Raw genomic sequence first — 16,826 nt, 5'->3', positions numbered from 1 at the left:
ACTGTGTGCCAGGCCTCATCACCCAACATCAGTGTCCAACTTCACTCACGCTCTTGGGGCTTGAATGGCAGAAAAATCCCAGAGACCAGGTCTCAAAACATTTGTGGGAAGACTATATTTCTATATGGCATTACGGCAGCTTATTATTGCCCCACGGTCCGAGGGTTCAGGGGGTCTAATGTTCAGGTGGCCGCACACTTTTGTACTGCAGGGCTACTTTAGGGAAAAGCTTTAAACTTGGAATGTCGCTCCGGTTCACACATGAAATAGAGACTCAGTCCACATCCATCCTCATAATGAAATAAGACAAGACCCCCCCCCCCCCCCCCCCCCCCCCCCTCCCATAATGCCTCCTCTTTTCACTGGCATTATGAAGTCATTACTTATATTCAGTATATGCAGCAGCTGCAGTGGCAGAGTTCAATGTTGTCTCATGAATAGTAGCTACAAGGCTTTAAAGTATAAAGTTCAGTTAAAGAAATACAGAGATCATTGATATTGGGGCCAGGTGCAAGGAGCATCACCTATTCAAAAAGCCCATAGAGACATTTCAATAGTCTTTTTCAGTTCATACATTCTTCATTCATTATGTGTCAGCTTGCTTGATTGAAAAAACAACAACTTGAAAAGATGATAATAAATGATCACTTCATTCATGGCTCAATGTTGTAGAAGATCGTGTTGAACTGGAATAGTGTTTCAGGCTACACTTATTTATTGGAGAGGTATTTTTCTGAGACCTCTCATGTACATACAGGCGCTCTGTGCCGCAAACCACTCACTGTAAGTGTGCAGAGTGTCTCTTTGAAATAGACAATCTGGATTAAAATAAAGATGAATTGGGGCATCTCCTCAAAGTGTTGCTATGAACACATTTTAGTACATCACTTCAAGCTGTGACGACTTGTGTGTCCCTACAGTGGAAACAACCTTTGTGTATGATTTTAAAATGGCATCTTTCTCTGCGGTTTGGTAGACTGTTTCAGAAATTATAAGCAGATTTTACGATGAATCTCCAAAAAGAGCAATGTGTTTCCTATTAGCTCTGTGGCCAAAGGGCTCCCTCGCTCTTTGTTCCCTTTAAACAAAGAATTGGTGGTTTATTTGATCATTTTGTTATGTAGGTCTCAGTTGATCATCTCTATTCCAACACACCCGTGAATGGTAACAACAAACCTGCGGCATTGATTGTTTTTGTATCATAACGGATACTATAAGTATATTAAAACATCACATGGTTTTGTCAGCTGAGGAGTCAAATGCACACTTGTTTCAAATCAGTTCCTGTGCACTTGAACGTATATGAATGAAATAATCCTCATTCGGACACATTGAAATCCTTCTTTCCACTTCTTTATGTGTGCTGCTGTCATCCTTTAAAATAGTTCATGGCCAACAACTCAAAGGCAACATTGTGTTTGTTCCAACAGAAGCTTTCCAATAATCAAAGCTCACCACAGTGATGTAGTTGTTTTCCTACATGCCACTGTTTTCAATTTATATTATTATTAGTGAGCTTAACAACACTTAACAAACCAGCTGTCTATTTCTCTTTCTTTTTCTAACTATGAAAATGTTTTGTAGTACAAGAACATATCCCACCACACACACACACACCTATTCCATTTCTCCAATGGCATGGAGGTCTGGAGCGTCTCCCACGTACTGGGCAGATTATAGAAATGATAGAAATGTAGTTATAGTATGTTGGAAAGACTAGCTTACTTTGTACATTGAATTCCCAGAGAAGAAACAAATCCTAAGGGGAAAAAAACGGGCAAGTCAAATCAAATGAGGCCTCCCACACAAGATAGATGAGTATGAAACAAACACCATGATTGCTTCTCCAACTGTCATCACCTCCTTGGGTCAAACAGCTGTTGTTTAATAAATGGGTAGCCAGGATCCTTGTCAAACTGTTCCTTTCAACCCTGTTTCTCAACCCACACTACAATCACCCATTGGCTTAATCAAATCATGGACTGTTTTAAATGTAATTGTCATTTTCAGGCCTTAACTGGACCAGTTCTAATTCTGGAAGCTGGTTGCTGAGGCGTGGTGTGGTGGAAGGAGGCGAAGAGCTCTGGTCACCCGCACGTTGTCTACAGCCACTGAAGAAATGCTCAGCAATGCCTCTAGAAGATCCTGTGGGATCATCTTCTCCAGGCTGGAGTTGAGCGAGGAAGAGGTCAGAAGAGACTCGTTATACGGGTGAGAGGAGGTGCCCCTTTGCAGGTTGTCTTGATGCTGCTGGCTGCAGACCAACGAGATGTTTCCCCATGGCATGGACGTAGGAGCTCTCATGTAACAGTTAGATTGGAGATGACAGTCCTAACAGGCGCGTAGGGGCCCAAATGGACCTCAAGAGTCAGTGCCCAGGCAGAGAGACAGTGGACTGGTGCATTACAGAGTTACTGGTGGTCATTAGATAAACTTTATGAAGTATGAAAGCTCCAGCGGGAGGAGAAAGATGGTTTAGGAGTAGATAGCAAAGTGTGTTAAAACGGTCCCTCTCAGGCAAAACAGAGCTTGAATGAAATGTGAAATTATGAAAAAGGATGATATTTCAGCTGGAGGGAACTGTGGGACAGGGACCAAACCAAATCATGAGCATCAAACCCAAACACAAGATCTTTGACAGCTTGACATAGTCTGTGATAACGTTGGGAAGTCATCAGTTGTTTTGACTTTTTGCATGAATGTCTGTTTTGTATTTATTCATCTTCCAACAGTGTACTATACAAATGTATGTGTGTGTTTTGTTCTTATTTTTATTTCACTCTTGGATATTTTTGAACACATTTTGTGTGTTCAAAATAAGGCCTAAATATTATTATAGGGAACATTTTGATGTCTATTAGGCTTGCATGAACTCTTCTTTGGTTACAATTAAGCAATGGAAACGTTTACACTGTAGATACAACCTGGCTCTGATTAGATGAGAGTGTGTGACTTTATTGAATCATCGTGGAATACAATGAGGATGTTGATCTGTGGCCTTGTTTGTTTAATCCGCACACATTTGAATCACATGAATCTAAAGTGCTCACAAATCATTTGTAGTATTTGCAGTCTTGCTGCTCCCAGATTGCGGTCGGTCATCAGTGGCAATACATGTAATTACAGATATTTTCATAAACCACGGGATGCACTCAAGAGTCTTAACCTAACACTGTGCATTATCCTGATGCACTAAACCGTTCATATGTAGTACTATAGGACAATATGAAATAATAAGAATTATTTTCAAATAGTTGTCCCATATTTGAAGAGCTGCTAAGAAAAACCTTTATTTTACATCCTAAATTGCTGGAAGAGGCTGTCGTTATAACTCTAGGTCTACATGAAGGAGTTCAAACATCTTTCATAAGATCCTTATCCAGCCTGAGAGGACTAAGAAGTGCTAAGAATATCCCCCAGATGTGATGCCACCAGAGGGGAAAATCAGATGTGTCCTGCTAGAGGATACTTTACAATATGTTGACACACTTATTCAAGGTGACTTTAAATGACACACAACCTACATTCCAACCCACAAGCATGCCCTTTGCAGTATATGTATCCAATGTCAATCTCCTGACTTAGATGGTTCTTACAGAAAAGGCTTTACATCAATCCGTATGAGATTTTATTGCAAAAATAAAGAAAAGGGATGTAGTAGACTTCAGGCCTCTGGAGATTCATGTGAGACTACTTTAAGACTATTAAAATAATGCATAGTGCATCATTGTTCCAAAACATGAATATTGTAAGAGTTATTTCTGCCAGATCTACAAACCTGCGAGCAGCAGAGGTTGTGTCTTGCAACATGAAGGCCGTATTCAGTGATCCATGTCTTTTTGAAGGAGATTTCTCCAGCCGGACACGGTGAGAACACACACAGCCCTGAGCCTTCAGCAGTAAATCACACTCTCACAGCTCCTCCTTACTTTCTTTCTCATTTCTCTCTTTATATATATATATATATATATATATATATATATATATATATTCTCTTCATTTTTACTGTGCAGTAAGGAATGCTCGCTCTACAGGGTGGCTGGTGTTCACTGGAGCGCTTCAACTCCCATGTCTCACACTCATCCCATGTGTCTCCTATTAGCTACACTCGGCCAAGAGAAGGAGGGACGGAGAGAAATAGGGGGGAGTCAGAAAGAGAGAGGGAGAGGGGGGAGGGGGAGGAGAGTCAGGAATTCGATATGCTTTGTGCATGAGTGACTTGTATAAAACAAAGACTGGGCAAGTAGTCTGAATGTATGTGGGGGGGGGGGGGGGGGGGGGGGGAATAGCGCACACATGAATACGCCAGAGACTAGCAAAAAAAGATTATAATTTATTTCCAGATTTTTTTGCCTTCATTTGCATCTTGTTTCACAAGGTAAATTGAAAATAAAAAATAAAAATAAAAACCGACGGCCATACCATGAAAATGTAAAAAAATAATACAAATAATATGTACTGTATATATAATTATATAATTATCAACAGACAACATTAATCATAATAACAATACTATTGATAATAAACATAACATAACACTAAATTGCTGGTCTCATGCATATAGAACGCCCCTCAGATACAAAAGAGGGGGTAATTACTAAAAATAGAACCAAAAGTTCCACCAGTTCAGAATAAGCGCCTAGCTACATGCAAAGACATAAAAGAGACTCATGTACACATTCCTTCTGGCATCAAGTATTTTACACATACTGTACTTCACTATTGCCTCCCCCATCTAATATACTGTACAGAGCACGATACAAAACAGGACTGGAGTTTGAGAACATTATGCAGGGTAGCGCCGGAGTCTGGATCGTCCACGTGGTGCAGTTAGCAGGGACTGTGTGCAACGTGTTCACGCCCTCCTTCTCTCTTTTGTTAATCCTTCAAAAATCTTCTTGTTTTCTTCAGCGGATTCCTCGTCCATTAGTCCAGCTTTCCTTTAGAGTCTTTGTTCCTTCGTTGTTCGGAGTGCTTTTTTCCGTTGCGTTTCATTTTGCACACATTCTCCCTCGTATTTCTCCATGCTGCTTTGTCGTGCCCCTCCCTCACAGGGTTTTGTCACTTTCTTTCTTCAGGTGACTAAAAGGTCAAAAGGAGAAATCATGTTGGAGTGCAGTTTGAAGTTAAAGGGCACAGCTAAGGTTAGGGTCCAAAATAATGGCTTTTTTTTTTTTTTGGAGATACATTTTTAAAGCTGTATTTTAATCCGTAGATTGCCTTTCTCAGGAATCAAATATGCACAGAGGTAGCAAACATTTCTCAAACACCACAAGCCGCACAGCCAAGCTGACTTTTACAGTCTAATTGTAACAAACTAAATCGACAGTTTGCACACGCCCAAGGCTGCCAAATGTCAGTACGACTGACCTTGGGTAGGAGTGTTATTAATCGGTGCTGATTACGACTTGTTAAGAGTTGATCAAAATGTAATAACCAGACATGAAGTTTACTGCTACCTGACGTGTCCCAATAAAATACCAGGTCTTGTGTCAAATTTAGGCCATTGTTGTTTGTCAGGTCGAGTTTGGTTATTTTAAGACATTTCTCTCCCATCCATGAAGGTCATTGGCCTAAGTAAATTGCGCTAACGATAAGTTAAAGATGAAGTATAGATCGATAGAAAACATACCTTAAAACTACTTTGTCTAATTTTTAGGATAGTGCAAAACGGTAGGCACATGTACACAGAAATACACAGAAATATTATCTACAACTATGTTTATAAATTATTCATGCACACTCAAATTTGAAGATGTTCTGCTTTTCTTTTTCTTAAATCATAGTTAATTTACATCTTTGGACTTTGCACTGTTGGTTGAGCCAAATGAAGACAACACCGTGACATCTTATTGAGACATTACTAGAAAAAAACCATCGAAAGATGAAACAGCAAATGGAAACAGAATATGGTCTCTGCTGCATTAACAGAGGCCCAACCACAGCTTCCGTACCTGTAATACTCGTCCTGGGTAAGGGAGTGGTGGTGATGGTGATGGATCCACTGTTGTTCCAGGGCCAGTCTCTGGATCTGCAGCTCTGCGCTCTGGGCCTGCTGCATGGCCTGGAGCTGATGGGCTGCCGACATGGGACCAGTGAGGGAGGACGGCTGGGGCAGGTCACGGAAAGGAGCACCTGTAAAAAGAAAAAAAAGAAAAAGGAAGAGGAAAGAGGAGGAGCAGGCGGGGATACGGAAAGAAAATGGAGAAATAATGGAGCCGAAAGGGTCCCAAGGTCAATCATCGTCATCATATTCAAAGACTCTATTCATAAACTTTCAGCACTGTTAAGTTTTTAAGAGAGAAAAACTGAACAAGTACATGGACGAGGAGCCTTCTCCTCACCGAACAGCTGTTGGCGGAGCACCTCGCTGTCAGTGAGGGGGTGAGCCAGGATGGGGGTGCCTAGTGTGGCTCCTGGGTAAGGGAGGCGTGTCAAAGGAGACCCCGACGCCAGCGGGTCCATCAGGGGGTGTACGCCGGCCGTCGCTGGATGCCAGTGATGTAATAGGAAATACAGGAAATATTTAATAAGAGTCAAATTATGAATTCAAAACAAAGATAATGCACACAGCATGTAATACATTAACATGAATACATTATGCTACATTTGAGAGATGTCTGATTCTTGGTAACACATGAGCAGCTAACACAATCGAATAAAGTCAAAGAAATCTGGATTCTGGAGGCAGTGCGGAGTCAGTGAACATAATGACTTTTGCTAAAGTGTAAATGTGAAATCCAAATACTAATTTCCATCCATCAATTATCTGTTACAGCTTATCCTTTTACAGGGTCGCAGGGGGCAGGAGCCCATCCCGGCTGGCATTGAGCAAGAGGCGGGGTACACCCAGGACAGGTCGCCAGGCAATCACAGAGCCGAAACATTGGCCCAATTCCAATCCGGTCGTAACACCTTCCTCTGTTTGTACTCAGCTGAATGAAGCACCTTTTTTTTAAGTCAGAGGCACAAATACAGCTGCAAGTTCCAGGACAAATGTCCCTCTCTCCAGCAAGGAAAAGATACATGAATATCAGAAATAATGGTGTGACGTTACATTCTAGAATAGCATATATACATAAACGTAGAGAAAGTATGAAAATAATAGTAAAGTATGTAGAAATGTGTGCATTATACTACAGTAAGTAGTAGTATAACAGTGTAAATACTAATGCTGAAAATAGTGTCTATAATTGTATAGTGTGTAAATATGCCGTATGACAATATGAAAAGTCTGTCTTAGTTTGAGCAGCTTATGAGTAAATGTTTGTACTGGTAGTCGAGTCATCCGAGTTTGTTCCATGACGAACACAAAATGGCGTTGTGCGTGGTCAGTAGGGGCAGCTGGTTAAATCAGTATTGATGTAGACTAACTTTTTGGGAGTTTTATAACCCACTTATAGGGTCCCCACTTCCACGGAAGTGGGGACCCTATGGCGGACCCTCTGAGTGGAGGAACAGATTGGAATTGGGCCATAAGGACAGACGACCATTTGCGCTAACATTCACACCTACGGGCAATTTAGAGTCACCAATTAACCTAAATAACCTAACCTGCAAGTCTTTGGACGGGGAGGAAGCTGGAGAAACCCCTGCTGACATGAGGAGAACATGCTCACTCCACACAGAAGGGCCCAAGCTAGCCGTCAGGTTGGAACCATAAACCCTCTTACTGTGAGAAACCATGCGAACCACTACCCACCCTGACACCCCAAATATGAGTAAGCAGTTTTTTCATTTGACTCCTTTCAAAGAGACAAAAGTATTGGAATGTTGTCATACATTTCTGCTAAATGATGTTACTAAACTAAAACTGCTGTTCCGTTTCTCAAACAGAACGGATTAAGACACATGTGGTGTGTCAATCCAGCATACACCGCACGCAGCATGGTTCACGTGGGATTGATATAAACTACAATACCCATCCTAAAGAAGGACTGTGTCATCCACGACAACGGTAAGGCTTGCGACTCTTCGATTTTTTGGGACAAAATGTGTTCATAGTAACACGTGGATAATCTCATGGCTGTTTATACTGATAATAAGAGCATTTGTAGCAGAAGTGGTTAGTACCTGTGTCTTGCTGGTGCAGGTGAAGGTGTGAGTGGATGTGTGAATGCTGGTGATGATGAGGCGTCACGTTTAACATCTGAAGACGCCCCAGATTCTCTCCTCCACCTCCATTTCCTCCCGTTCCTCCTCCTCCCGTTCCTCCTCCTCCTCCCGTTCCTCCTCCTCCTCCTCCTCCTCCTCCTCCTCCTCCACCACTTCCTCCCCTTTCCCTTTCTCTCTCCCTTTCTCTTTCTCGCTCTCTGTCCCCAAAGGCCGGTAAAGCTGCTCTGTCTCTCTCCCTCTCCCGCTCTCTTTCCCCACTCCTGTCCCGCTCATAGGAGGCAGGAGAGCGAGTGGGAGTGGGGTAGTTGTCAGGGGGAGCGGCTGGAGCAGTGGCTGGTGGCAGATGAGAGGACAGGGAGCTAGGAAAAGAAGAATGGGGGACCGGGTGATGAAGTGAGGAGGCATTGGACGTTGGTGGAGCAGGTGGAGGAGGAGCTGGCGGAGGAGCAGCAGGGCCTGCTGGCGCTGGGGGGGCAGCCGGTGGTGCAGATGATGGGTGAGAGGGAAGAGAGGGTGTTAGGAGAGATGAAGGGGGTGGATTGGACAGGGACTGAGGGGCAGGAGGGTTCGGAGGACGAGTTACTGGGGCAAGAGTCGGGCTTTGGAGGTGTTGGGGGCCGGTGGGAGCGGAGGGAGGAGGAGTGCCATAGAGTGTCACCTCATTAGCTCCTGCTGCACCTCCTCCAAGTAGCAGGGAGTGTGCATGTGCATGTGTATGTGCGTGTGCATGTGCATGTGCGTGTGCATTGGCATTGGCATGGGCATGTGCTTGAGCATGAGCATGGGCATGAGCATGGGCATGGGCATGAGAATGAGAGTGAGAGTGAGCAAGGGCAAGAGCAGCGTGATCAGGTATGGCCCCATGTGGGTAAATCCGCTCATCACTCTTAAATTCAAATCCTTGCTTCATTCGCTCTCGATGTGCAGCCACTGCATGAGGAAAGCCGACTCCTCCGAACCCTGCACCCCCAATCCCTCCAGGTATTGGGCCTCCTGCCATTCCAGCGTGGCCTCCAACACCTGGACCCCCTTCAAGGCTGCCACCATACAGAAATCCCAAGATGGCTGCAGCTGTAGCTGCATCAGTTGGCAGGTGATGCGGGTGGCCTAAAGCATGATTCTGGAACTGAGGAAGGAAGAATGAGGGGTGGACGTGGGGATGGCCATGGTGAATTTGCGCGTGGTGTGCCTGGGCACGACTTGCTGCCCCGAGAGGAGACATAGCATGAGGGCGAGCATACTCGCTCAGGGTTCTCAGCGCTGGGGTGTCAGGGCCCAGATATGGACCTCCTAAACCTATTCCCAGGGCTCCCTGAGGGCCAACGACTGTGGATGTCCCACCCATGGATGGCATCAGGAGGGAGTGGGGGATGGAGTGAGCGAGGGATGGGTGGAGATGGTGAGCTTGAGCAAGGTGAGCATGCGGGTGGGAGTGATGATGCTGGAGGTGAGCGTGAGGGTGGGAGACAGAGTTGCCACAGGAAGAGGAAGAAGATGGGTCGAGGATGATAGAAGACGAAGAGGGGAAGAAGAGAGAGGAGCCCTGGCGACCTCCTCCAGAGGCGTTGATGTCCTTCTGCTGCTGCAGAGAAAACAGTAAAAGACAGTAAATCACATCTGCTTTACTCCCCTCCCGTTAAAATAACCAATTTAATCTACATCAAATCCATAAAATCTGACATGCTGCATAACTATCACTCTTAAAAGTGCACACCTGTAGATGTCGATCCAGTTCCCTCTCGCGCTCACGCTCCCTCTCCCGTTCCCTCTCTTTTTCTCGGAGGTCTCTGGCCCGCTGCTCGACCTCCCTGCGAGCCCTTTCAATCACCTCATTCCTCTTCTTCCACAGTTTGGAGCCGTCCAACGGGACAAAGAGGACATCACTGCGCGCACAGGAATTCCCGCTGCCACGGTCCAGGACCTTGTGAAACCTAGACACAGGTGACACAGCAGAGAAAAATATCATCACAGAGTCACAATCATAATCACCGTTAGCGTTACTCACATACTGAACAGAACGACACATCTCAAATAGGATGGTGATGTTGTTTTGACTTTACCTTGCTGATTGGCTGGCATGGATGGGAATGTCTACAGGTTTGGGTTCAGGAGAGGGGCTTCTCAACACCGGTGGTGGGCTTTCAGTCTCTTCCCTTTCTTCTATTGGTTCTTCTTTGATAACAGGTGTAGGAGGTAGACCCAAATCCAAATGCCCGTCTCCACCAGGGAGTGAAGAACTGGAGGCAGGGTTTGACATGCTGTTGTTGTTGTTGGCTGAGTTACTAAGAGGGGGAGGTCCTTTTAAGACATTTTGAGGCGAGAGTGATCGCGAGTTGGTATTGCTGCTATTGGGTGCGCTACTGTTGCTATTGCTGTTAGCCATGTTACTGCCACTCCCATTTGAGTGGTACGTTCCACTGAAGGGAGGGTGGCTGTTCAAAGTACCATGGAAAGGGGAGGGACGAGATCCAGGTGACACACCTGGCCCAGGAAGGGGCATGTTGGGTCCAGATGAGAAGCCTCCCATCTGATTTGTGGATGGGCTGGGTAGTGGAGATAGAGGTGTTGGAGGAGTCTGGGTGGAGGACTGATAGTGTGGGGGACGTACATTGGGGGCCATACCTGATGGGGGTGGCTGGGTGTGCGAGGTCTGAGTTGGGGGTAGAGGAGGCTGAGGTGGTGGTGGGGCATATGGAGTATTCGAAGGGTGTCCATGATGGCTGGAAGAGGAGGAAGGAGACAGGGCAGGAGGCTGATTTGGCCCTCCACGGTTTTGGTATAAAGCAGAATCTCGCAGGTTTAAGTCTCTCTCTCTTTCTCTGGGCCCAGACTGGAAATGGGGGTGAGGTGGGTGGGGGTGATGGGTTCCTACAGGCCCCGAATACTCTCTTCCCAAGTTTGGAGTCACCCGAGGGGGGCTGAGGTACTCTCGATTTGTGGCAGTGGAAGCAGGAGCCCCAGCAGGAAAGTCTTTACCTCCTGTGGGAGGATACTCTCTGTGAAAGTGGTCTGCTCCAGAGGGAGGGGTTTGTGCCTGGTCCATGGGAGGAGGGAAGTCTCGGCTGGATGAGTTTGGGGGATGAGGGTGGGGGTGTGGGGGAAGGGAAGAGTGGGAAGGGTGACTTGGGTTGCTTTGGGGTGATGCAGGTGGGTCTCGGTTCAGCATGGGTGTGGCAGGTAGCCCACCGGTTGAACTTGGGGGGTTTCCCTGAGGAAGGGAGTTGTTGTTTGGGTTACTGTTGCTGACAACCTCTCTTGTCTGAACCCCAAACTCACCCCATCTGCCTCCATCTTTGTCTCTGGGATGCCCCCCTCCAGTTCCATTGGGGCCAAAGTCTCTACTCTGGTTTTGGTTTGGCAGAGGAAATTCCCTCCCTGCATCCCGATCCCTTTCCCTTTCTCGCTCCCTATCTCTGAAACCTGGACCAAAGTCTCTTCTTTCAGGACCCAGGTTAGGTCCATCCCTCCCAGAACCTGGGAAATCCCGGTTCTGACCCACTGGCAGAACCCCAAACTCCCTGCCTTGGATGCTGTTGGACCCACCCATCCCACCACAAGGAGTATTACTGTTTCCGCTACTATTGTTGCTGCTGTTGCCAATGGGAGCAGAGAACTCCCTGTTGATCTCCCTCCCCACACACTCCCCCCTCACTCCCCTCTCCCTCTCTCCTGCAGCCCCCCTCTCTCTGTCCCCTCCCCCTCCAGCGTACCTGGGAAGGTACTCCCTGTGGGGGTGGGGGTGAGGATGGGGGAGGTAAGAGGGGTGGGAGGAGGAGTGGCGAGAGGATGGAGGGTTGTAAACAGAAGGAAGTTGCTGCTGCTGCACAGGGGGCTGGTGCTGTGGTTGGTGTGGGTGGTGGTTGCCGGGGTAACGGGTGTATCCCCAGCTCCCCTGGCAACCGGTTGCTGTACCACCCTGCCAGCTGGTGGAGCTGTAGTGGTGAGGGTGGGTGGAGGGTTGGGTCTGAGGCTGGGACTGCTGCTGGGGGCCAGTCTGTGGCAACAGAGAAGGAGGAGTCGACTGAGCCTTGTCGAGGAGTTTGTCTGTCTTTTCTATTTTGTCTCTTTCTATCTTAACCTCAGCAGGCAGGTTTTGTCCCCCGAGCTCCAAGGGCTTCAGTGCCGGTGGAGGAGGAAGAGGAGGGGGTAAAGATTGGGGGATGTTGGGGCTGTTATGGGAAAAATCTCCCCCCGGGATAGTGGTCTTGGTCACACACTGCGTGCTGGCTTTGGAATTCATTCTGCTGCCACTAAGTGCACCCTCAACGCCTGTCGGTCCGCCGTACTCAACTTTACACATCAATTTGGAGTCCAGGGAGAAATAGGACTTCCTCCCGCTATTGCTGTCATTTGATGAATCCCCTGCTCCCCGTAGAGAGGGGGTTAGACCAGAGGAAGAGCAGGGAGTGGAGGAGGGCTTAAGAGATGGACAGTCTTCAATTCGTGTATCCATTTCCCGCTTTTCTCCATCTGCGGAGGACTCCTCCCCTCTCCCCTCTCGTTGCGCTCTCCTATCCTCTCCCGCCACCTTCCCCACTCCTCCTTCCTTGCCTTTCTCTCGTTCCCTCTCTCCTTGCTTTGGTGAGTCTGGGCCATCGGAATCAGAGTCCAAGCTACCCAAAGGGGAAGCGGAGAGACTTGGGGACGAGGAGCGATTGTCCTGGTCTATATCCCGCCCACTGCTCAGACTACTGCTACTATTGGCCAGGCTCCCTACAACTGAACTCCTACTGCCCTGGGATTGGCCATCTTCGTTGTCGCTCTCACGGGATTGGCTGGCAACTGAAGTTGGAGGTGGGACAGTGGAAGGAGCCGAGCTGTCAGTTGAGTGTGTTGATGTTGGAGGGTTTGGGGTAGAGGCCAAATCCTGAAAAAATAGCATTTCTGGATGAGGTAAAAATGTACATTTTGTGAACACGGTTATATTGTAGAAGCCAAAAATCAAAGTCTTTACAGTTTATACAGTTGCTTTTTGGATGATTTAGCTGAATCAAAGCTTTGTAATTAGTCTTTATATAACAGATTGATGCAATGTAACACAAACCTGAACTTTCTGCCTCTTTGGAGGAGACACAAGTTCCTCCCCCTCACTCTCTGATGAATCATGCCCTTGTGATCTGCGACTGAAGCGATTTCCAGCCAATTCCTCACCAGCACCTCTTTGCTAAAACAACACAAGACTTTTAATTCTGTAGTGATGCTTTTGAATCCCTAATAAGCCTATGACTGTTTTTAGAACAAAGCAACTTGCATGCATACACACACACACACATCAATGTCAAACACTAAACATCAAAGATTTCAAAGAGCTATGTTGTAAAACACACTATCGAACAATACTGACACTGCAAGGGTACGTCTGTGGCAATCATACTGATGACTCATGCACTGACAGCATACACACACATACTCTCACACACACGCAATACTACACACAGGGACAGTTTTTTATTGCTCATGACTCGTTGTACTTGCATGCACACATACAACCGTATGGCCAAGACAACGACAAGGAAGGAACAAAAGCAAATAAGAGGTGTGCTAACCGTCTGTCTATCGTTGCGTTCAGGGCGAGTGGGGCTGGTGTGCGGGCGTCTGCCCCTTCTCTCCTCACTCGCCCCCCGCCGTCGCCCACTGCGCATGGGCATCTGCAAACCCAGAGTCCAGCAAAGGAGCAAGACATGGACAGGATGGGAAAGCATTACATGTTAAAATAATGAAGAGTTACAGGTTTACGGAGACATGCCGAGATAATCAAGAGATGTGTTGAATGTGAGGAAAACAGAGTTCATACAAGATAATAATAAAAAAGCAAGTATGTTCAAATCAAGTTGGGATGTAGGAAGAACAAGTGGAGAATACAATTTGTGAGGGCGGGGAAAAGAAGAACAAGCCATAATAGAGAGAAAGACCCAGTAAAGAGGAAGGAATTGGAAGAGGAAAGAATATAAACGTGCACCGTCACAACCAAATACATCAATTACAACTTAGTCATCTTGGTTATTTTAATATTATCACATATTTAATTATGATGTAGAAATTCCCAAATGTACTACTTTAGGCAGGTAAACAAGCCCTGACCTCAATGGAAAAATGAATGTAGGCCTTGTTCATACCGATTCTTTATGTGTCCGCGTTTTCATTATTTCTTCTTTAAAATGACCATTTTACAACACAAGCCATTGCAGGGACTGAACTGGTTCCTGTTGGTTACTGACTGGGCTGTGTGTTACACCGTGAGATCTACCAACTCCTGGAAAGAAGATAAACAAAGAAGGCATTATTCAATATGTATCTGCATTGGAAATCCTTCAGAGAAGTTAATGTTTTGCTGATGAACATTAGTACGAATATGGTGTTAAACAATGCGGTTTGCTATCTGCACCATGTGTGTGTCATTATGAAAACATCTGAGTTTAAAACTGCAAAAGCAATATTGCAACATTTAAATTCCCAGCATGGTTCACACTGTATCGAAATAACTGCTTTTCACTGCGCTCCAAACTCTTCTGTCTTCACTACGGTAGTAAAATATCCACAGGCCCGATCGGTTAACCCACTCGCACTACCAGAATGCACTGGTCTGGGTATTGTTAATTGGATACTAGCAGATAAAAAAAAAAAAGATCTGGTAGATAAGACAGATTGTTAGACTGCTTTTTGGATGGCGGCCTGCAGAAGACTCCCGCAAACATCTTGAGGATATGGGACCCCCCCACCCCCCACCCCACCCACGCCCCTCTTCCACCTTCACCACAACAGCCAAAACCCACAGCTACTTGTGGTTAACCCACATGACCTGGTTATAGCTGGCAGAATCACATTCTTATTTATCCACTCAGCCAACCATTAGGGAAATGCACAATTTCATCCATTTGGGTGTGCCTGACAACATAGGTGGACTACTTTGCAAGGATCCATTCATTCATGTACCACACTATGATGATGAAAATGGCTCATGTATATTGAATGAAGATATAAATAGTCCACGCCACTGGATGTAAGAAGAAAAGATATATTTGGCCGAGCAGTAAGAAGAGCTGTTGTACACTCAGTTATGCAGCTGGTAAATATAGGAGCCACATCCGAATATGTGTGTGTTTGAATCCTGTAAATCCCGTAGCAGCTCCACTACACATGGCTATGCATTAATTATTAGTGCATGCTGCAGTGACTGATCCAATCAGGGTAAAACCACTGTTCATACTTCATATGCATAATAGAAAAAAACACGGCACGTGTATTTATAGGCAATTCGGTATGTGCACAGTCAGTCTAATTAACATACAAATGACTAAGTTCGTCTCACAGGAATCATTCAGGGGCCCAGTGCGTTACTGTGTACATCATGCATCTCAGTTACAGGTGGCAGCTACTGGCCCGTCTGTGGTCCACTGGCAGGTCCTTGGCCACGGTCAGTAAACAACCAGGACGCAAACACATCACCGACATGCAACAGCATTAACACCACTAGTCCGCTTTGCACGCGAGCACACACGGAACATATGCATTATCAACAAATGTGAGCACTGCATGCGATGCAAAAGCAGGAGCATGCAGTGCTCCGCTTACATCACCGGCGAGCGAGAGGCACCGCAACGACTCTTTTCTTCTTTCTTCCTGCGAAATGTTATTGATACACACGCAGAGGAGACCGGGGCCAACGCTGCCCTCTCAGACTACGACGGAAGGAGCACAGTCCACCTCCGTGTTCAGCGACACAACATACGTGTTCACAATCAGAATGGATGCCCCCGCGCGGTGCTGCTTTCCCAGACGCTGCACATCCTAAAAGGAAAAGATGATATGGAATGGCGATCCATGGCATTTCGCACCGGCTCTCTCTCCCCTTCTCTTTTTTCCTCGCTGGAATGTGGGTGCGCGTCGTGCACCCTATTCCCATTAATTCACCGGGACGGAATTTGAGCCACAACGCAGGAGTATGACGATAATTAAAGCACAAAGGAAAAAAATGGGAGGGAGAGGACAAACGTGGCCAGCAGGAATAGCCCCAAATAAACTGTATAAGCATCCATTTTTTCCCCCTTTCACTTACCTATGGTATCCAGCGATGCGTGCTCTCACTCTCACTCTCCCTTTCCTTTCTCTCCCTCTGTTTTGTCGTTTTATGTTGCACGCTGACACGCACACCTCAGAGCCCAGGCGTCTGTCAACAGAGGCTTGTGCTGGCTCATATTGCAACGGGCACCGATAATAACAATAATGCAGACGAACCTCTTTCTATTCGTTGCAGGAGAAAAAAAAACAGGGGTGCCAACTGAAGACTACAAATTGATGCGTACCCTCGCCTCTTCCCCACCCCCTTTCGCCCCCTTTTTTCTTTTTTTTGTTGCCCCCCCCCCCCCTCCCTCCCTCCCCTTCCCTCTCCCAGCCTGCCTACTCCCCTTCTTCCTCTAAGACGACTTGCACTTTTTTCTTTCTTTCTTTTTTTTTTTTATATCCCCTCTCCGGTCTTACAGTCACACATTTTTAACGGAGGGGAGAGCCAGAGAGAGATGCACGTCGGGGGAGAGAAAGGGAGAGAGGAGAGGGCGTGATTTGCATGAGGAGTGAGGGGGAGGATAGAGGAGGAGGAGGAGGAGGAGGAGGAGGAGAAGGGAGTAGTGAGGCAGGGAGAAGGAGGAAGAGAGGCGCAGGGAGAGGGCCAAAACAGTGAAGAGGGAGGGGATCAAGAGGGAGGGTCTCTCTCT

At 46.5% G+C, this 16,826-nt stretch overlaps 1 protein-coding gene across 1 annotated transcript; it reads right to left on the bottom strand.

Moving 5' to 3' along the window:
* Nucleotides 1–4,562: 4,562 nt before the first annotated feature.
* atn1 (atrophin 1) lies at nucleotides 4,563–16,243 on the bottom strand. The gene is made up of 10 exons (XM_034553732.1): nucleotides 16,172–16,243; nucleotides 14,232–14,368; nucleotides 13,662–13,763; nucleotides 13,160–13,279; nucleotides 10,176–12,982; nucleotides 9,830–10,046; nucleotides 8,074–9,697; nucleotides 6,321–6,488; nucleotides 5,955–6,135; nucleotides 4,563–5,082 (listed from the first exon to the last, which is right to left on the bottom strand). Exons 2-10 carry the CDS (start codon nucleotides 14,256–14,258, stop codon nucleotides 5,049–5,051), a joined length of 5,280 nt encoding a protein of 1,759 aa, XP_034409623.1. The 5' UTR covers nucleotides 14,259–14,368; nucleotides 16,172–16,243; the 3' UTR covers nucleotides 4,563–5,048.
* Nucleotides 16,244–16,826: the final 583 nt, after the last annotated feature.

The sequence above is a fragment of the Cyclopterus lumpus genome, chromosome 16 (genome assembly GCF_009769545.1).
Source record: "Cyclopterus lumpus isolate fCycLum1 chromosome 16, fCycLum1.pri, whole genome shotgun sequence".
Lineage (NCBI taxonomy): Eukaryota > Metazoa > Chordata > Actinopteri > Perciformes > Cyclopteridae > Cyclopterus > Cyclopterus lumpus.
Note: the sequence above shows the minus strand (reverse complement) of the source record. Positions and strands in the feature narration are given on the sequence as shown.